This window comes from Mesoplodon densirostris, chromosome 3, assembly GCF_025265405.1.
Source record: "Mesoplodon densirostris isolate mMesDen1 chromosome 3, mMesDen1 primary haplotype, whole genome shotgun sequence".
NCBI classification, from domain to species: domain Eukaryota; kingdom Metazoa; phylum Chordata; class Mammalia; order Artiodactyla; family Ziphiidae; genus Mesoplodon; species Mesoplodon densirostris.
Window position 1 is genome coordinate 146930330 of NC_082663.1, and position 20768 is coordinate 146951097.

The 20768-nt window shown below is 50.7% G+C and overlaps 1 protein-coding gene and 1 non-coding gene across 2 annotated transcripts; both read right to left on the reverse strand.

Annotated features, from left to right (window-relative positions):
* Positions 1–2949: 2949 nt before the first annotated feature.
* Positions 2950–3022, reverse strand: TRNAG-CCC (transfer RNA glycine (anticodon CCC)). The gene has a single exon. It is a non-coding gene; the product is annotated as a tRNA-Gly (tRNA).
* Positions 3023–9624: 6602 nt separating this feature from the next.
* ANGPTL4 (angiopoietin like 4) lies at positions 9625–15159 on the reverse strand. The gene is made up of 7 exons (XM_060092307.1): positions 14654–15159; positions 14368–14478; positions 14124–14241; positions 11814–11927; positions 11391–11486; positions 11021–11302; positions 9625–10297 (listed from the first exon to the last, which is right to left on the reverse strand). The coding sequence occupies exons 1-7, from the start codon at positions 14987–14989 to the stop codon at positions 10116–10118; spliced, it is 1239 nt and encodes a 412-aa protein (XP_059948290.1). The 5' UTR covers positions 14990–15159; the 3' UTR covers positions 9625–10115.
* Between the last annotated feature and the right edge of the window lie 5609 nt (positions 15160–20768).

Consider the following 20768-nt stretch of genomic DNA (forward strand, 5'->3'; position numbering starts at 1 on the left):
ATTGACGGAGCGAGTAGCCAGTGAGAGGTTTGATTCAGACAGTACCGGACCAGCAGAGGACCTGTCCGGGAGGGGAAATGGGGCTACGTCCAGGTAGTGTTACGCTATTTACCGTCCCGATGACGTCATAGGTCAATGCGCGCTGCTCTGCGGGCCGCCCATCCCCACCCCACCCCCGCTGCCCCCAGAAATGACAGTTTCTGAGGGGACATCTGAGTGGGGACTTTTTTAGCTTAGAGGTCTCCTCTCCTCTCTGGGTTGCAGTTTGCTCCCTCTATAAAACGGGAGAAACTCACCTTATGGAATCTTTGGAGTATGACTAGATCATTGACCTAAACACATACTAAATCAACCACCCACTGCCTGTCATTAAGTCTTTGTTTAACAAATATTTATAAATCCTTACTGGGTGTCAGACTGTCTCCCATACTCTGTCCCCTTATCCTGTTTTTTTCCATCTCCCACCCTAAGGATTTATCCCTACTTTACATTAAAGTATGCATTTCTTTCTCCATCCTGTTAAAAAACAAACTTCTACTGAGTAAGTGTGAAGGTTTAATTGCCTTTATTAAAAGATTCATGAATCAAGCAGCATCTCATCTGTCAAGCAGAGATACTCCCAGAGGTTGTACAAAATGGAAGACTTTTATAGAAAAGAGGGTGAGACAAGAAGTCATGGACAATAGTAAAATGAAAGTTAATTCGGAGGAAAGTAAGCGTTCAGGTGAGGACAGCTTCTCATTGGCTAAGTTGTGGTGTTTCCATTGGCTGGGCTTGTTGCTGGGAGGGAAGAAAATCTCTTCAGCTTTAGTAAAGTAATTGCAGTTACTGTTTGGGAGTGCAAGGTACATACATCTCTTTTGGTTGGGGTCTGTAATTGATGTCTTCCTGTTTGGGGTAACTGAGGAGTAGCAGGGCATAAGAGCTCCCTCTGCAAGACTTCCTGACTCCAATTTTAGTTGAGGTTTCCTCTTTTAAAATTTCACAATCCTATTTAGTTTCTGTCCCCCACCAACAGAACATCAGCCCTGTGAGGGCAGGGGCTGTGTCTGTGGCAGCCGCTGCTGTGTCCCCATTGGGCAATAAACGTTGTGTTTTGTTTTTAAATATTTATTTATTTATTTGGCCGTGCGGGTCTTAGTTGTGGCACGTGGGATCTTCGTTGCGGCATGCGGGATCTAGTTTCCTGAGCAGGGATCAGACCCAGGCCCCCTGCATTGGGAGTGTGGAGTCTTGACCACTGGATCACCAGGGAAGTCCCAGAAATGTTTGATTAGTGATAATGTAAGTATAGCTCATGTGCTAATTATAATAATAATAATTATTGCCTCCTGGACCTCATCCTTGGGTCATCAGGCATCCCAAACACAAATTTGGCCTCTTTTTCCCATATCCTCTCCTCCTCCTGTGACTCCATCCCTTCACCCACATCATCAAAGCCAGAGGTGGTGGACTCCCCTCTCCTCCTCTTCCTTTACTCCCCTGCCCCTCTCTCCCAATCCCTCCCTCAGTTGCCTTACTCTGTCCCTCCTCCCTCCTACACCACTGCCACCACCCCTATACTGGCCCTGTCATCACTTCACGGACCTGTGTAGTTTCCTGCTCCCAAAGCTCCCTGCTCTGAGCTCACCCCACACAGGCTGTTCTTCCCATAGCAGCCACATGGAGTCTTTTATTTATTTATTTATTTAAAAAATTAAATTAGGGCTTCCCTGGTGGCGCAGTGGTTGAGAGTCCGCCTACCGATGCAGGGGACGCGGGTTCGTGCCCCGGTCTGGGAAGATCCCACATGCCGTGGAGTGGCTGGGCCCGTGAGCCATGGCCGCTGAGCCTGCGCATCCGGAGCCTGTGCTCCACAACGGGAGAGGCCACAACAGTGAGAGGCCCGCGTACTGCAAGAAAAAAAAAAAAAAATTAAATTAAAATTTTTTTGACCATGCCGCATGGCTTGTGGGATTTTAGCTCCCCAGCGAGGGATTGAACCTGGGCCCTCAGCAGTGAAAGAACCACATCCTAACCACTGGACCACCAGGCAATTCCTATTTATGTATTTTTAAATTGAAGGATAGGGACTTCCCTGGTGGCGCAGTGGTTAAGAGTCTGTGCTCCCAATGCAGGGGGCCCAAGTTTGATCCCTGGTCAGGGAACTAGATCCCACATGCATGCCACAACCAAGAGTTTGTGTGCCACACTGAGGAGCCTGCATGCTGCAACTAAGGAGCCCACATGCCACGACTAAGGAGCCTGCCTGCCTGCCGCAACTAAGACCCAACATAACCAAATAAATAAATAAATTTTTTTTTAAATTGGGGAGACTTCCCTGGTGGCACAGTGGTTAAGAATCCACCTGCCAATGCAGGGGACACGGGTTCGAGCCCTGGTCCGGGAAGATCCCACATGCCGTGGAGCAACTAAGCCCGTGCACCACAACTACTGAGCCTGCGCTCTAGGGCCCACTAGCCACAACTACTGAGCCTGCGTGCCACAGCTACTGAAGCCCGCGCACCTAGATCCTGTGCTGTGCAACAAGAGAAGCCACACAATGAGAAGCCCGTGACCACAATGAAGAGTAGCCCCCTCTCGCCGCAACTAAAGAAAGCCCGTGCGCAGCAACGAAGACCCAACACAGCCAAAAATAAATAAATAAATAAATTTATTTTTTAAAAATTGAAGTATAGTTGATTTACAATGTGTTAGTTTCAGGTGTACAGCAAAGTGATTCACTGGCATATATATTCTTTTTCAGATTCTTTTCCATTATAGGTTATTACAAGATATTAAATATAGTTCCCCGTGCTATACAGTGGACCCTTGTTGGCTATCTATTTTATTTATTTATATACTTTTAAAATTATTTATTTATTTATTGGACTACACCGGGTCTTAGCTGCAGCGTGCAGGATCTTCTTTGAGGCATGTGGGCTTTTAGTTGCGGCATGCGGGATCTAGTTTCCTGACCAGGGATCGAACCTGGGCCCCCTGCATTGGGAGTGCAGAGTCTTAACCACTGGACCACCAAGGAAGTCCCTGGTTATCTATTTTATATATAGTAGTGTGTATATGTTAATACCAAACTCCTAATTTATCCCCCCCACCCCGAGAGTCTTTTAAAACATAAGTCAGGTTATCTCGCTCCCTTGTTTAAAAATCTTTTAGTCCTGCCTTAAGTGAGCATTTACTGAACACCTACATTGGGCCAGGCAATGCTCTATGGGCTGGAGATGCAGAGTTGAAGGAGACCAAGTCCCAGCCCTTGGGGAGCTGACAGTCTAGTGGAACAGGTAGACAAGAAGCAAGTAAACAACAGCACGCACAAGAAATTTCAGAGTGCAGTGAGCCCAGGAATAAACTGGGCTATGTGACGGCGGATCTACTTAGTTAGGGAGGCAGGGAAGGCATCCCAGGAGGAGGTGGCATTTGCACTGAGTCTGAGGGAGGGGGAGGAGGTGGTGGGAACAGCATTTTAGACAGACAAAATAAAGAAGTGAGAGAAAGCCCAATGGCTCTGAACAGCCAGGAGGCCACAGTGGCTGGAGAGTTGAGTCCAAGGGCCCAGAGATGAGATTAGGGGAACAGATGAGGCAGGCTGGAAGCCAGTCCAGGGAGGACCCTAGTGGCCTTTGCACACTCCTGGGCTGTAGGCTTGAAGCCCAGCACTTTCCCGCCCAAACCCCCTCCCCACCCATTCACCACCGAAGCGTCTTGCCTCTCGCTGCAGCCAGGTGGGGCGATGCACTGGTTCCCCAGACAGGAGCTGTGCTTCCTTCCAAGGCAGCCAGGCTTTTGGTCTCCCGGTGCTCTCCTCCTGCGGTGCCACACCCCTCCCCCATCTTTGTAGAATTTTTATCCTTTGAAAACTGACTCATGGGGGAGGGATGGACTGGGAGTTTGGGATTAGTAGATGCAAACTATTATACATAGAATGGATAAACAAGAAGGTCGGGACTTCCCTGGTGGTCCAGTGGTTAAGACTTCGCCTTCCAATGCAGTGGGTGTGGGTTCCATCCGTGGTCAGGGAGCTAAGATCCCACATGCCTTGGGGCCAAAAAAACCAAACATAAAACAGAAGTAGTATTGTAACAAATTCAATAAAGGCCTTAAAAAAAAAAAAAACCCCAAGAAGGTCCTACTATATAGCACAGGGAACTATATTCAATATCCTGTGAGAAACCATAATGGAAAAGAATATGAAAAAGAACTTATATATATGTATATATATATATAAATTATACATATATATGTATAACTGAATCAGTGTGCTGTACAGCAGAAATTAACACAACATTGTAGGGAATTCCCTGACGGTCTAGTGGTTAGAACTTCGTGTTTTCTTTGCCGGGGGTGTGGGTCCAATCGCTGGTCGGGTAACTAGGATCCCACAAGCCATATGGCCAAAAACCACGAAACAAAAAACCCCACAACATTGTAAATCGACTATACTTCAATAAAATAAATGTTTTTTTTAAAAAGTAAACCTTCTTAATAAACATGATTTTAAATAAGAAGAAAAAAAAATAAACACTGACTCAAAAGTGACCTCCGCCATGAAGGCATTTCTCCTGTCTGGGTCATGTTCTTCCCGCGCCCACCCAGCACGGCTCATAGTAATGACAGTGTTGGTGGTGATGGCTCACGTTTATATTGTGTGCTCACCATGAGCCAGACACTGCTCAGACTGCTTTTCCTGTAATGCTACATGAAATCCTCACAGAACCTGGAGAACAGGAAGGGGTGGTGCAGATGGGAGGGTGAGGTACCAGACCATCCCTATTTTCCGGATGCAGGAGCTGAGGCCACAGAGCTCGAGTGTCCTGTCCTGGCCCCTCCCCAGGAGAGTGACATGGTTAAGAGCCCCAGCTCTGAAGTTGGCTGAGTCAGGATTCACTTCCTGGCTCTTGTTGGGTTCCCAGCCATGGTGGTTACTCTTTCTGTCATTCCCAGTGATGGAGGGGCAGGAAATGCTGTGTTGGAGGAGGAGGTGATAGCAGAAGAAGGAGCAGGATTGGAGCCATCAGCCCTCTTTGGCAGAACCTGAGAATAAAGAGTGCATAACTGGGAGGGCTCTGCCCCCACCTCAGCAGACTGGACTCCCCACCAGTTCAGCCACAGTGGTCTCAAGGGAGACTCTTCAAGCCTGCCCTATACAGGACACCCCCAAACAAGGATCCTGGAGAGGGTCTGGCCTCCAAGTGTTGAGGAGTTCGTCACCCATGCTCAGCCAGGGCCCCAGGGAAGCTAGTGTGTCCCCAACACAGAGGCTCTCCTCTAGTGAAAGAGGCCCCCACTACCTTCCCAAGGAACCCCTAGGAATATTGGAAAAATAGGTTCTCCTATTAAAACAGCAGCTGGGGCTCAGGGCATAGGCAGATGCTGTTTCTCCCAAACGTGCCCTATGATAATGTGCCATATGATACGGGTGATAATTGCAAGCAGTGCATTAAATAACATTGAACCACATACTGTGAAAGTCCTACCTTTTTTCAATTCCTTTAAAAAATTTTTTTAAATAAATAAATTTATTTATTTATTTATTTTTGGCTGCACTGGGTCTTTGTTGCTGTGCATGGGCTTTCTCTAGTTGTGGCGAGAGGGGGCTACTCTTCATTGCGGTGTGCAGGCTTCTCATTGCGGTGGCTTCTCTTGTTGTGGAGCACAGGCTCTAGGCGCACGGGCTTCAGTAGCTGTGGCACATGGGCTCAGTAGTTGTGGCTCGCGGGCTCTAGGGTGCAGGTTCAGTAGATGTGGCGCAGGGACTTAGTTGCTCTATGGCATGTGGGATCTTCCCGGACCAGGGCTCGAACCCAGGTCTCCTGCATTGCCAGGCAGATTCTTAACCACTGTGCCACCAGGGAAGCCCTCAATTCCTTTTTAAAATTTAATTTTATTTATTATTTTTTTATTTTTATTTTTTTTGTGGTACGCGGGCCTCTCACTGTTGTGGCCTCTCCGCAGCCATGGCTCATGGGCCCAGCCGCTCCGCGGCATGCGGGATCTTCCCGGACTGGGGCACGAACCCATGTCCCCTGCATCAGCAGGTGGACTCTCAACCACTGAGTCACCAGGGAAGCCCAATTCCTTTTTTTTAATGAATTAAATTTTTTATTGAAGTATCGTTGATTTACAATTTTGTGTTAGTTTCAGGTGTACAGCAAAGTAATTCAGTTATACACGCACACGCACACATATATTCCTTTTCAGATTCTTTTCCTTTATAGGTTATTACAAAATATTGAGTAGAGTTCCCTGTGCTACACAGTAGGTCCTTGTTGTTTATCTATTTTATATATAGTTGTGTGTATATGCTAATCCCAAACTCCTAATTTATCCCTCTCCCTTTTTTTTCAATTCTTGAAGACCTTTATTACCCATCAAGGAGAGAGGCTCACTCTCTCTTGCTCATATCTCTTCAACAATTATCTAATCCTCATCTCCCTTTTTGAGCTCAGATGAAGGATGAGAGAGCCTTTAGAAGGCAACAGGATCTCGTTAGGATTTTCTTCCCTACATACATTTCATTGTGAAATTTTTTAAACATTTAGAAAAACTGAAAGAATTGTACAGAGAATACCCAGACCCAGATCGCACTATTAACATTTTGCTTTACTCCATATCCATTTCTCTAGCCACCCGTCATCTAATTTTTTGATGCATTTCAAAGGAAGTTGAAGATTTAGGGGATCTAATGGACAGCATGGTGATTACAAGTAATACTGTATTGTGTACCTGAAAGCTGCTAAGAGAGTAGATCTTCAATGTTCTCACCACCAAAAAGGAAAAGGTAATTGTGTGATGTGATGGAGGCGTTGGCTAATGCTAGGATGCTTATCATTTCACAGTATATGTGTATCAAGTCAACATGTCGTACACCTTAAACTTACACAATGTTTTATGTTTTTTAATTAATTTAGTTTTGGCTGTGTTGGGTCTTTGTTGCTGCACACGGGTGTTCTCTAGTTGCGGCGAGCAGGGGCTACTCTTCGTTGCAGTGCGCAGGCTTCTCACTGCAGTGGCTTCTCTTGTTGTGGAGCACGGGCTCTAGGCGCGTGGGCTTCAGTAGTTGTGGCTCATGGGCTCTAGAACGCAGGCTCAGTACGGGCTTAGTTGCTCCGCGGCATGTGGGATCTTCCCAGACCAGTGATCCAACCCATGTCCCCTGCATTGGCAGGCGGATTCTTAACCACTGCGCCATCAGAGAAGTCCTGTTGTGTGTTAATTACATCTCAATAAAGCTGGAAAAAAACTTTAAAGAACCAAATTGAAGACATCCGTTTACTGCACCTCTAAAACACTTCAGCATGCATACCATTAACTAGAGTTCTATGTCTTTTTATGACCGTTGTAGCTTTTTATTTAAGGTGAAATTTACATACAATGAAATGCACAAATCTTAAGTGTATACTCACCAAGGCAAAGGTGAATAGGGGAGTAACCCACCTCTATTGAGGTTCAGAACATCACCTTCACTTGGGAAAGTTCCCTTATATCCCTTCCGAGTCAATCCCTAACCCACCTCCCACCCTTCCAGAGGCAACCACTATTCGTTTATTGTGGGGGGTTTTTTTCACCATAGATCAGTTTTCTAGCTGGATTTTTTTTTTTTTTTTGGGCCCGGTGGCAGGGCTTGTGGGATCTTAGTTCCCCCACCAGGGATTGAGCCCACACTGACAGCCGTGAAAGCATGGAGTCCTAACCACTGGATGGCCAGGGAATTCCCTCTAGCTGAAATTTGAAAGCATTTGCATTGTTTTGTTTTCACCGAGTTTAGTTTTACTAACCTATTTATGGCAGGGTTTTCCACATGCTGTAAGATATGTGACTACATTTTTAGAAACTGGGTCAGTAAGTCCCTATATGCCTGGGAGTGAGCTGCTTTACATCTGTCGTCTGGCTTAATTATTAACACCTCCCCTTTCATTCTCAACAGTGTCTCCAGTTTGGACCATCAATTGTAAGTCACCTTCTCTGTAATGGGAGGGGCTTTGAAGGCAAGCATGGTGCAGGCAGTGATCTTTCTGTTCACTAGAGTATCCCAAGCACTTGGGACAGGGCCTGACCTGTAGTAAGTGCTCAAGAAATATTAGCTGAATTTTAGATACATATATATATTTTAATATCTATTTATTTTTGGCTGCATCAGGTCTTAGTTGCGTCATGTGGGACCTTTCGTTGCAGCCAGCAGGCTTCTCTCTAGTTGTGGCACGCAGGCTCCAGAGTGCGTGGGCTCAGTAGTTGCAGCACACAGGCTCTCTAGTTGTGGCGCTCGGGCTTAGCTGCCCTGCGGCATGTGCAATGGTAGCTCCCTGACCAGGGATGGAACCTGCGTTCCCTGCACTGGAAGGCAGATTCTTAACCACTGGACCACCAGGGAAGTCCCAAGATACATATATATATATATTTTTAAAGCCAATTTAAAGGAAAACTTCTGCAGACATGGCCAAAAATGGGAAGAATTTACCCAAAACACTGCATTAATGTCACACAGTAGAGCTGGGCTGTCCAAGATGGGGGCCATTGGCCACTGTGGATACTAAGCCCTTAAATACGGCCAGTCCAAACTGAGATGCGCCTTAAGTGTGAAATCCATACTGAATTTGGAAGACTCAGTACAAAAAGCCATGTCAAATGTCTCATCAGGGCTTCCCTGGTGGCGCAGTGGTTGAGAGTCCGCCTGCCAATGCAGGGGACACGGGTTCATGCCCCGGTCTGGGAAGATCCCACATGCTGCGGAGCGGCTGGGTCCGTGAGCCATGGCTGCTGAGCCTGCCTATCCGGAGCCTGTGCTCCGCAACGGGAGAGGCCACAGCAGTGAGAAGCCCACGTATCGCAAAAAAAAAAAAAAAATCTCATCATTAACTTTTTTATTGACCACATGTTGAAACAGTAATATTTTGGAAATGTTGGGTTCAATGAAGTATATTCCTAAAATTTTTTACTTTTAAAACTTTTCATTTTTTTTTTTTTTTAAATGTGGCTACAGGGCTTCCCTGGTGGCACAGTGGTGGAGGGTCTGCCTGCCAATGCAGGGGACACGGGTTCGAGCCCTGGTCTGGGAAGATCCCACATGCCGCAGAGCAACTAGGCCTGTGAGCCACAACTACTGAGCCTGCGCGTCTGGAGCCTGTGCTCCGCAACAAGGGAGGCCGCAACAGTTAGAGGCCCACGCACTGCAATGGAGAGTGGCCCCCGCTCGCCGCAACTGGAGAAAGCCCTCGCACAGAAACAAAGACCCAACACAGCCAAAAATAAATAAATATATTTTAAAAAAAATGTGGCTACAAAAAAATAAAATTAAACACACAACTCACATCATATTTCTATCAGATGGCAGGACACTAAAAAGTTAATAGTGATTCATACGCCTAAGTATGGTCAGGAAGGGCTTATTTTCTCTATTACCTGCTTCCAGAAGGACTGAATGAGGGTTTTATTTTGTAACTTTGAAAATAAAAAATGAGATACGTATCATGAAATCATAAGTGAAGGAAACTGAAATCAGTTGTCGGAGGTGGTAGGGATAACCAGCGTTGTCCTCAAGAGCCCCGGAAGCATTCACCCTCCACCCTGGGAACATGTTTATGTGGACTTTGAAAACTGTCCACTTTTTAAAACAAAAACAAAGGACGAAAAGGAACGAAATGTTCTGAGGTTGCTTTTATTCCAAGAATTCCGTGGGCTCAGCCCAGATGCCGTCAGCGCGGGCTCGCCTATAGCACCCACACGCTACAGCACCACAAGGGCGCCCGGGGCCTATGGGAGTCCTGGTCCCCCAGCCAGTCAACGTGACTGAATCCGCCATCAAGGGCCGGCCTGGCTGCCCCCGAGTGGTCCCTCTGCGTCCCCTACTCCTCGGGCGGGCGAGGAGTGGGCTTCAATGCCCCCGTGTCCCACGCTTTCGGGGTCTGTGCCCTGCAGCCCTGCAGCTCTGTTCTTCTCAGAAGGCATTTCCTGCAGCCCCCACTCATCGCGGGGGCATCTCCAGTCGTGGACATCTCTGTCCATGAGGTTTCAGATGGCCCCTGCTCGGAGCCCCCGCCCCGGCAGGGAGTGGCCACATGCTGGGCCAGAATCAGAGTCACTGTCCTCCAGGAGCCTGGGACCAGGCCCCAGCGAGGAGGCTAGGAGGCTGCTTCGGCCACTGTGGGCTGGATCAGCATGGTGGTGGCCTGCAGTGGGTAGTACCGGCCCCGCCAGGTCTTCCAGAAGATGCCCTTCTTAAGCTGCTGCCGCTGCCGCGGGATGGAATGGAAATACTGGCCATTAAGATTGGAGTGGCCGCAGGTACCGAACCACCAGCCACCTGCCGGGGTCAGAAAAAAGGGGACTTGGTCAGGCCCATGGGTCCTTGGGCCTCCACTGGGGCCGGGATGGGGATGAGGCTGGGTGTTGGACGTCACACACTTTAGATGAGATGTCTTTGGCAGTGGTTGTCAAACTGTGTTCTGAGGAACCCCAGGTTGTGACAAAAGCACCTCAGGGGCTCTGGGCACCCCCCCTTCCCGGTAACTGCAGCTTTTATGTCTGTGACCCTGGCGAGTGACTTCTCTGTACCTGGCACATGGCAAACATTTATTAAAGCCTCTCTATGACTGTCGTGCATCTCACTAGTTTATATTAGATTGAACCATATGAAATTAACCATTATTCCATCCTTCTTTGACCCACCAAAAGGCAGTTTCATATGTTTCACTTCACAGGGCCCGGGCTCTGCCTCCGATTTCATTAGAACAAGATGGGGTCTGTCTCGATGGCTTTGCCACACACCAGCCACCATCCCACAAACGTCATCTCATCATATGTTCATAATAATCCTATGGTGTGGATGGTATGGTTATACCCATTTTGAAGATGGAGTAAGTGAAGTGTTAAGTCAGTTGCCCAAGGGTATGCTGCACATAAGGAGAAAAGTGGGGAGGGAATAGATGGAGTTGAAGGCAGGGGACGGATGCAGAAAGGTAGGGAGGGGAGGTCCCAGCTGTGTGGCAAAGGGCAAGACAAGGAGGGACAGAGCTTGCTTGCTCACCAGAGAGGCTCTTCGCACAGTTCTTGTCTCCACGGAGGTCGTGGTCTTGGTCCCAAGTGGAGAAAGGCAGGGAGAGGCCGCTGGGTGAGAAGGCAGTGGCACCCAGTTTGCTGGCCACAGGCGACGTGAGCTGCAGGCTGTAGGCTGTGTCTTCGCCACCCAGGTGGACAGGGAACTGCAATGACTCGGCATTGCCCTCCCAGTCCTGCAGCTGCACAGCCAGGCGGCTGCCACGGTCCCCCACGATGCGGTGCACCTTCTCCAGGCCCAGCCAGAACTCACCTACAGTGGGAAAGGCCCATCTGTGAGAATGACCCACCTCCGTGGCCCCCTCCTCCCCCTGTGCCTCTGGCCTGCAGGAAACACCCACCTTGGGGGTCTCCGAAGCCATCCTTGTAGGCTTCCCAGGGCTGGTTAAAGTCCACTGAGCCATCCTGGCGCCTCTGGATTACAGTCCAGCCTCCATCTGCCCAGAAAGGTGCAAGGTCACCAGGAGGATTCTTCTTACAAGAGACCCTGACTCCCCCATCTGGCTCCCAAACCCCAAACCACCTCTGAACCAAGGGAGAGCAATATTCCTTTCATCCATCCCAGCAGGACTGGAGGAAGATGGTCAAAGGAGGAAGATGGGCTGGGTCAGCAGGCGGAGGGCCCTGCCTAGATCTTTGTCCCAAGGATCCAGCAGGGAAGGAGAAAGCAGGGAGCAAGGGAGGGAGGGGGATGAGCTACATTTGACAGAAAGACAACCGGGCCCATGATATTTGGGGTACCTGGGGGGCCAGAGCATCCCTACCTGAGGTCATCTTGCAGTTAACTAGGAATGAGGAGGACCCCTGGGGCTGGATCTGGAACAATCCACTTTGCCTCTCTCCCTCTTCAAACAGTTCTTGGCAGTCCCTGGGCAGTCCTGCAGGGCAGACAAGGGTGGGAGGATTGAAGCAGAGAGCAATCCTGGGGGTTCCAGGAAATAGGCATGTCTGGGGGCTGGGCAGCGGGTGACAGGGACGGGAGGGGGCAATCTAGAGCTCATGACACACCCCCCACTTGCCTAAAGGCTTCCATAGCTCCCCATGCCTTTCCTCAACACAATCTACAAGGTACCCCAGGACTGGTTGCTGTACCCATCCTCCCTCTTCCTGCACTGCACGCCCACCCTCTGGCCACATAGCCTTCCTGGTACCACACACCCTCCTGCCACAGGGACTTTGCACGTGCTAGTGTTCTGAGACCCACTTCCCTCATGCCTTTCCTTGCCTCATATTAAAGATCCCAGCTTCTGAAAGGGCTCATGTCCCTGACCCACCCCCCCAGACCAGGTTAGGGGCACTGAGGACTTCCTACTCCCCAACACTGGGGTCATCTGATGGTCTCTCTCCAACTTCCCACACTGAAGGAGGTCCATGAGGCTAGGGACAAGGAATGGCTCTTTGCCCACCATCTGGCACCGGTGCCCAGGCTGATCCCAGCCCACAGCAGCTGTTTACTAAAGATGCCATGAGAAATGATTGAAGGAGCTGGACCAGAGTGGGGATGGGGCAAGAAAGGCAACAAACGGGAGGGGGCTCTGCTTTGTCCAGTGGCGGGTGGGGAATCAGGCCTGGATGGGGCTTGGGGACACCACAGAGGCCCTGCCTGGGGTCCCAGGTATCAGAGAGGGAGGGGGAAGGATTGAGGAGTGAAGGAGGGAGGGAGGGAGGAAAAAAGGGAGGGATGGCCAGGGCACATCTGCAGACCGGGGAAGTCCCCGCCCCCGCCCCGCCCCGCCCCCAGCCCCGCCCAGCCCCAGCCCAGCCCGGAAAGTAGGGGAAAGGTCGCAGCGGGAGGGGAAGGCTCAGGTCGCGGGGTGAACGTGTCCACACTGTGGGAGTGGGGGCGGGCCCAGATGACTGGAGGCATTTCTGGCCCCTGAGGCAGCTCCCCTTTCCCCTACTTTCCTCTCTTCCAATCACAACAGGCAGCCCGCCAAACCACTAATGTGGCTTCCATTAACAGCAGCTGTTTGTCTCCTCAGCTCTGAACTTTCCCATACTTGGCAGGGCCGAGCCTGGAGTCCCCAAACCTACACACGACCCCCCTTCCGCATCACATTCCCCAGCCTGGATCTATGCCTGCGAGCCCCACCCAGAAGCCGCTCATCCCAGGGCTACGGTTTGGGAGGGGAGGGAGAGTGGTGGGACGGGGAGGTGCCAGAGCCCTCAAGACTAGAGGGCGGGAAGCCAGCAACCAGCCCGAGGGTGTGAAGAGGGAGATCTGAACTTTCACCCAGTTGGCTGCAGACTGCTGCAGATGCCAGGCTGGGTGATGGGGTAGGAGGACCACAGGGAAGCCAGCCAGGTCTGGAGCAGTGGGACAGAGACACCGGGAGCTGGGAATCTGTGTCAGATACCTACAGACATGTTAGGAGATCTGGGATGCTATGGGGCATACACAATAAAGGAACCAGAACTTGGGGGAGGGTGCGTGGGAAGGGCTGATCAGGGACTTCCGGGCCAATAGAAGGTTGTGGGATGGAAGAGGTGTGTGTCAGGAGCCCTGGATTTGTAAGAGATGCAAGAGTGGTGCGTCTGGCCAAGGAGATGGGGGTTCCCTGCCCTAGCCTCCCCTCCTAGATCCACACTCTAAAAGCCCATGGTGGGTAAGTGGTGGCCAAACATCAGAACCTCTCCTCCCAGGCCGCCATTCTCTCTTCACCCAATGAGGGCTCCAGCCTCCCTAGCTGGCACCCTTTTGTCCCCCAAACTGTCCTCCTAAAAGGTTCCAACCTGCAGGAAGGTGTCCCTGAGCTATACCACCCCTTTTCCCACACCTCTGCAGCTCGTCCCCCTTGGACCCTCTTTCCCAGCCGCCTGCTGCTCCAGTTAGTGGCCCGTGAGGCTTTGGGGAAATCCCAGTGGCTTGCTGGGAAGAAGGGTGGGGTGGCCCCGTGGGGCAGGGAGAGGGCTGAGGAGGGGGTGTCCCAGTCACCCCTTCACCAGAGACCCATCAGCCCACAGGAACGCAAGGCCAGGGCCTCTCTCCTTCTCAGTAAGGTGGACCTGAGAAGGGGGGGGCAAGAATAGTGGGGCCGTGGTTTCCAGAGAACAGCAAAGGTCTGGACACTCACTGTGCAGGCGGCTGATATTGTGAGCTGGGCCAGCAAGCTGGGCCATCTTGGGTAGCCTCTTCCTCCTGGCACGCTTGGCCACCCCGTGGCCCAGGTGCATGGGGGCCAAGTGGCCCATCTGGGACAGGACAGGAGGAGGGGGTCAGGTCTGGCTGGCTCAGGCTGCTCGACCTGCTTAGCTCCACGTCCAGACCCATAGGTCCAACTTCAACCTCCCTCCCCATCTGGGGCAAGCATCGGGCACCTGGCTCTGCAGATTCTGGATTCTCAGGTGCTGCTTCTCCAGGTGCCGCTGCTGCTGGGCCACCTTCTGGAAGAGTTGCTGGATCCTGCTGTTCTGAGCCTTGAGCTGAGTCTGGGAAGAGTATAAAACCTTGGTGAGGATCTAGCCTTCCGCCGCCAACTTCTCCATTCATCCCCGGTCCTACTCCCGACTCTCCATCCTTTGAGGCCCGGGCAGGAGAGCCCAGGGAGTCCGGGATGTGCCCCCTCCCGTCCACACCCTTCCAGGGCAGTAGGAGCGTACGTACCTGAAAGCTTTGGAGGGTCTCCGGGACTGTGTCGCCGCCGGGAGGGACCAGATTCTCCGGGGCGAACGGAGGCGCGGCTGACCCCTCAGGATCCTTGCAGGAGGCCCCGCACGAGCCCAGACGCCGCTCCAGCTCGCCCAGCTGCCCACGGGTGCGCTCCACGTGTTCGCGTAGCCCGTTGCCGAGCTGCAGGAGCCCGTGCGCCAGCACATTCACCTCATCCCAGGAGGCGAAGCGCGGCGTCTCGGGAGGCTCCGGGCGGCCCTGCGCGCTCAGCAGCCCGGCGGTGGCGGCGCACAGCACCAGGGCTGCTCCGGCTGTTGGCGCACAGCGCATCCTTCCGGGTGCCGCGACGCGGGGAATCGGAGAGGCAGGGGTGAGGGGGCGCAAGGGGGACTCGGAGGTCGAGATGAGAGGGGTGGAGGCGCGGGGGGCCTGGTGGAGACTCGCTTGGGTGCAGAAGCCAGAGCAAAGACTCGAATCACAGCTTGGCTTGTGCCCGCTACGCCCTCTATTATAAGCACAGTGCGGGAGTAGAAGGCGGAGCCTGGGAGGCGGGGCGCGTGGAGTTCCGGGGACGGGGCGTGGGGTCGGGGGTGGGGTTCAGTGTGCTGGAGGCCGGGTAGTTTTGGGGGTGAGGGGCGCCCTGGGAGGTGCAAAACTCTGGCTCCTCCCACCAGGCCCGGACGTGCTTGGTCAGCCGTGCCTTCTCTACTGACCGTGAGAGATGTGACTTCCTCTCACCGCGGTCCCTTTCACCGCGGAATTTCGAGCCCCCCCCAGCCCCCGCCGCGCTCAGTGGGGAAAAGGCGCTGGTGTCAGCGGGGACGGGGCGTGCGGGCTGCATTCCTGACCCCCTCCCCAAGTCAAAAGCTGAGGAAGAGGGTCCTGCTCAGTCCAGCAGGGCTAGGCGGAAACCCGGGACCCCTCAAACATCTCCGCCTCCGGAACGCCTCCCGGAGAGCATCCCAAGACCAGGCTGGTCTCCCAGGGAGACATCTTGAGCTTTAGCGCTCCTTCCCGCTCAAGGCTTGGTCGTTGCAGATGTGTTTGTGGGATTCTTTAACGTCCCTCATCCCACTCCGCACAACTTTAATGCCCTGGTGGCAGGGACCAGATTTGTCTTGTTCAGTCTCCAGCGGGTGCCTCTCTCCCCACTGCCCACTGTCTACCCTCAGGGTCTTCAGAGTGTTTGCCTGAATCAAAGCAGGAACCTTGGAACAGAAAGAGGGGATACATGGAATGAAGGTCTCCCCCTTCTCCCTCATTCATTCATTCATTCATTCATTCATTCCACAAACAGTCCTCTGCTCTCCTACATGGAGTTCCCAGGCTGGTGGAGAGACCCCAACACTCTGAGCCTGGGGTAGGGACAGAGTTGGGACAGAGGAAGAACTGAGTGAGGCTGCGAGCTGGACCACTTTCATTTCACAAGGCTAAGCATTTATTCAACAAACTTTTGCCAAAGTTCTCCCCCTCCATTTCCACCAACTTCCCTATACCTTGCCTGAAAATTGAGGCTGGCATAGGAAACCTGCCTGCCAGGAAAAACCCAGGGCACGATGGCTCAGAGAACAGGCAAGAAAAACAAAGTTGACTCAGCAGGGCTCTGAGCCAGCTCAGTCTCTGGAATCCAAAACTGTGCATCCCATACACTTGGCTGGGCCAGATGCCAGGATAGCAGATCCCGGCAGCAGTGACAGGCAGGTGGGAAGGGCAGAGAGGAAGACCTTGGCAAGGAATAGATCCAGACAGCCACCATTTGCCCTGGCAGCCGGCCTGTCCAGCCCCCAGCCCCTGGCCTCCTTCTGAGTGGGGGACATAGCTATCCAAGAGTGAGCTCTCCTCCTCCCTGGCTTCTTGCACTGAGAAAAATGATCAATTACTTTCCCAACCTGAAGGCCTCTTTCTGATCCACTTTTAAGGGGCTTCTACCTCTGTGCTGTGTTTCAGAGGGCACAAAGTACACCCAAGCCTCTTAGAGGCACCTGCCGTGAGCAGGCTACAAAAGAATTTGTCCAGAGACCCAGAGCTGGCCCTGGATTATATCTTAAAAAACTGCTCTGTGGGGCTTCCCTGGTGGCACAGTGGTTGAGAGTCCGCCTGCCGATGCAGGGGACACGGGTTCGTGCCCCGAGCCGGGAAGATCCCATATGCCGTGGAGCGGCTGGGCCCGTGAGCCATGGCCGCTGAGCCTGCGCGTCCGGAGCCTGTGCTCCGCAACGGGAGAGGCCACAACAGTGAGAGGCCCGCGTACCGCAAAAAAAAAAAAAAAAAAAAAAAAAAAAAAAACTGCTCTGTGGAATATACCTTTGACCCAGCAATAACATATCACCGTGATCAGTTGTTTCTTTGGTACCTGCTGTGTGCTGGTTACTATGCTGGGTCCATAATGGTGGGCAAGATGCCCCCTCCACCCAATGTAGGCTACTCTGGGCAAAGTAAATGGCATTAGAAAGGTGACATGCGGGGCTTCCCTGGTGGCGCAGTGGTTGAGAGTCTGTCTGCCGATGCAGGGGACACGGGTTCGTGCTCCAGCCCGGGAAGATCCCACATGCCACAGAGCGGCTGGGCCCGTGAGCCATGGCCGCTGGGCCTGCGCGTCCGGAGCCTGTGCTCCGCAACGGGAGAGGCCACAACAGTGAGAGGTCCGTGTACCGCAAAAAAAAAAAAAAAAAAAAAAAGAAAAAAAAGAAAGGTGACATGCGGGCTGGAGTCTCTCATCAGAAAGCGAAGCAGTAAAATTGACTTTTTTTTTTTTGCCTGTCTGTGGGCAGCTGAAGGAAATCCCTGCCTTTGGGCGATTTCAGTCTGGAGCAGGACACAGTCTCATGAACAGTGTCTTTCCATCTGTATCTCTAGGACCTAGATTACTGGGGGGCCCTCAGTCCCTCTCTACTAGTCTTCAATCATTGGGGCTTCTGGTGGGTTGTATGGGAGGAGCTGATCTGTCAGTGGAGGGGCTGTCTATAAAAAAGTAGCAGCAGGGACTTCCCTGGTGGTGCAGTGGTTAAGACTCCGTGCTCCCAATGCAAGGGGCCCGGGTTTGATCCCTGGTCTGGGAACTAGATCCCTCATGCATGCCACAACTAGGAGTTTGCGTGCCATAACTAAGGAGCCACGTGCCACAACTAAGATCTGACACAACCAAATAAATAAATAAATAAATAATGAAGTGTACAACTCAAGTAAAAAAAAAAAGTAGCAGCAAACACCTATTGTGCACTTGTTATATGCCAGGAATTGTTCTAAAGTGATTATATATTCCCTTAATCCCAATAACAACTCCAAATGAAGCAGGTACTGTTTTTCTATCTTATAAATGAGGATGCAATGAAAGACAGGTTAAGTACTTGTCCAGGTTCTCACAGTTATCTAGATAGAGCTAGGATTTGAAACCAGGCTGCCTGACTCACAGCTCTGCTCTTAGCAGCCATGCTAACTTTATTCATAATAGCGCAGTGATCCTTGCCTCCTGATATTTACACCCTTGTGTAGTTCCTCTCCATCATATAACCAAGAGGATATTGTTGAAATGACAATGTGTGTGACTTCTGAGGTTAGGTCATAAAAAACATGTGACTTCTGCCTTTTTCTTGATTAGCTCACTTGCTCTGGGAGAAGCCAGCCACCATACTGTGAGGACACTCAAGCAGTCCTTTGGAGAGATCTGCAAGGTGAGGAACTGAGGCCTCCACCCAACAACCAGCATCATCAGCTTGTCTGCCACGCAAGGGAGCTATCTTGGAAGCAGATCCTCCAGCCCCAGTCAAGCTTTCAGATGATGTAGCCTCACTTGGCATCTGTTACCAAGCTCATGAGACCCCAAGCCAGAACCACCCAGCTAAGCTGCTCCCAAACTCCTGACCCACAGAAAACTATGAAATAATAAATGTGTCTTGTTGTTTTAAGCCACTCATTATGCAGCTAATACAGTAGCCAACATTTAAGTAGTGCCCACCCTGCACTTGGCATTATTTTATGTATTTTACATATATTCATTCACTTAATATATCCTGTAAGGTCTCTATTTTAAAGAAGGGGAAACAGAGGTGCAGAGAGATCACATAGTCTGAGAGAGGAGGTGTGGGGGGAATAAAGTTTCCCAGGAAGACTAGGATTATTATTGAGCTTAAACCTGCTCCAACCGTGCTTTATTCTGAGTTCTGCCAGTGGCGGACATGGAGTGCAGCCAGTGCTGCTCCCATGAGTTTCAATCCTGTCTCCTGCTCAAATTTGCACAGAAGCCAAGCCCCCTCTGCCAGCTCTGCTCTCCCACCCACCCCATCCCTCTCCCTTTATTTTTTATTTTTATTTTTTGGCTGAGCCGGGTCTTCGTTGCTGCACATGGGATCTTTTTAGTTGCAGCATGCGGACTTCTTAGTTGCAGCATGCATGCAAGCTCTAGTTCCCTGACCAGGGATCGAACCCAGGCCCCCTGCATTGGGAGCATGGAGTCTTACCCACTGGACCACCAGGGAAGTCCCCCTCACCCATGTTTTAGGCACAGATCCTGCATGATCCTATGCTGGACCCCACAGGCCAAACTCCACCTGAAGATATGCTTGGTTTGTTCTGCCCAGAATTTTGAGTATCAGGAGATTTCTAATGAAAGTCTAGAATTTCTGCTTCTCTTGCAAAATTGGAAGGTCCAACAGGAGTGGTCTGCAGTCCTGCTTGTTTGCAACGGTCCAAAGCTGAAGGGGAGCTGCCCCCTTTGGCCAAGGGAAGCCCTCCCGCCCCATCACTGCTGTGCGACACAGGCCCTTCCATGCTGTGTTTTTTTGCAGATCCTTTAAGCCTCTGATCATTGCCTTTGGGCTGGTGTTTTTCTGTTGCCAGTGCCAGCCTCAGACCACGGCAAGAGGGACCTCTATTATGGCACTGCACTTTGGAAGGTGAATGCCTCCACCAGGCAAGGAGTTGTGGGAGCAATGGGTATATTTACTGGAGCCCACAGACTTCCTTTTAGGCCACTGGGCCATTCCATTTGGGCTGGTGAAAAAGTTCTGGAACTAGGTAGAAGTTGTACAACATTGTATGTGTACTTAATGCCACTGAATTGTATACATTAAAATGGTTAAAAATTTTCTATTATGTATGTTTTACCACAATTTAAAAACTCTAATCTAAAAACACCCAAATCTTATTAAAACAAAAAAGAAATAATAAATTTGAATCTGGCCTTTCATATTGTTTTGAAGGTATATTTTAAAAACTGGGAGGATAGAACATATTTTATTATTTAACAGCATTACTGTATCAGTTTTCTTTTGCTGTGTAACAAACATTCCCCAAACTTAGTGGCTCAAAACCACATCCAGTGGACTCAGCTGAGCAGTCCTTTTCCCTGGTGATCCTGCCTCACGTAAAGGAAGAGAGGCATATATATATTACACACAAATATATATATATGTATTCCATATATATCTCTCTTCTCTCTGTCTCTCTCTCTCTATATATGTATATATATGCAAGATTTAATTATAAGGTAGTACCTAGCTTGTTCAGTGTATAACATTCTCAGGATTTGTAACACTTACATGAACAGACAGAAAAAATATTTTCTACTTATTATGTGTAAAGATGAGTTGCTATTTTTCTGACGCCCATTCTGATACAACTACTTTTCATGTCAAATATTTACTGTGCCCAAATGTATTCAATTAAAATCATTACTCTGTGAAATAAATAAAACAGATGATTCTTGTGCAAAAGGGAGAGGAGGAGGAGAGAGAGAGAGAGAGAGAGAAACATTTATATACAGAGAGACACATGTGGACTTCCCTGGTGGCGCAGTGGTTGAGAGTCCGCCTGCCGAGGCAGGGGACACGGGTTTGTGCCCCAGTCCGGGAAGATCCCACATGCCGTGGAGCGGCTGGGCCCGTGAGCCGTGGCCGCTGAGTCTGTGCGTCCGGAGCCTGTGCTCCGCAACGGGAGAGGCCACAACAGTGAGAGGCCCACATACCGCAAAACAAACAAACAAACAAAAAACCAGAGAGACACATGTATATACATATAATATGCAACCACGCACCTATTATACACATGCACATATATAATGCACACATATATATGTATATATAAAATACACATAGAAAAAATGATAATCACA

Coding starts and splice junctions, on each gene's coding strand:
- ANGPTL4 (XM_060092307.1), bottom strand. CDS start 14,989: ATGCGCTGTGCGCCAACAGCCGGAGCAGCCCTGGTGCTGTGCGCCGCC. Junction 11,303..11,390: donor TGGCTTCGGAGACCCCCAAG/GTGGGTGTTTCC, acceptor TTCCCACTGTAG/GTGAGTTCTGGCTGGGCCTG. Junction 10,298..11,020: donor CTGTGCGAAGAGCCTCTCTG/GTGAGCAAGCAA, acceptor TGACCCCGGCAG/GTGGCTGGTGGTTCGGTACC.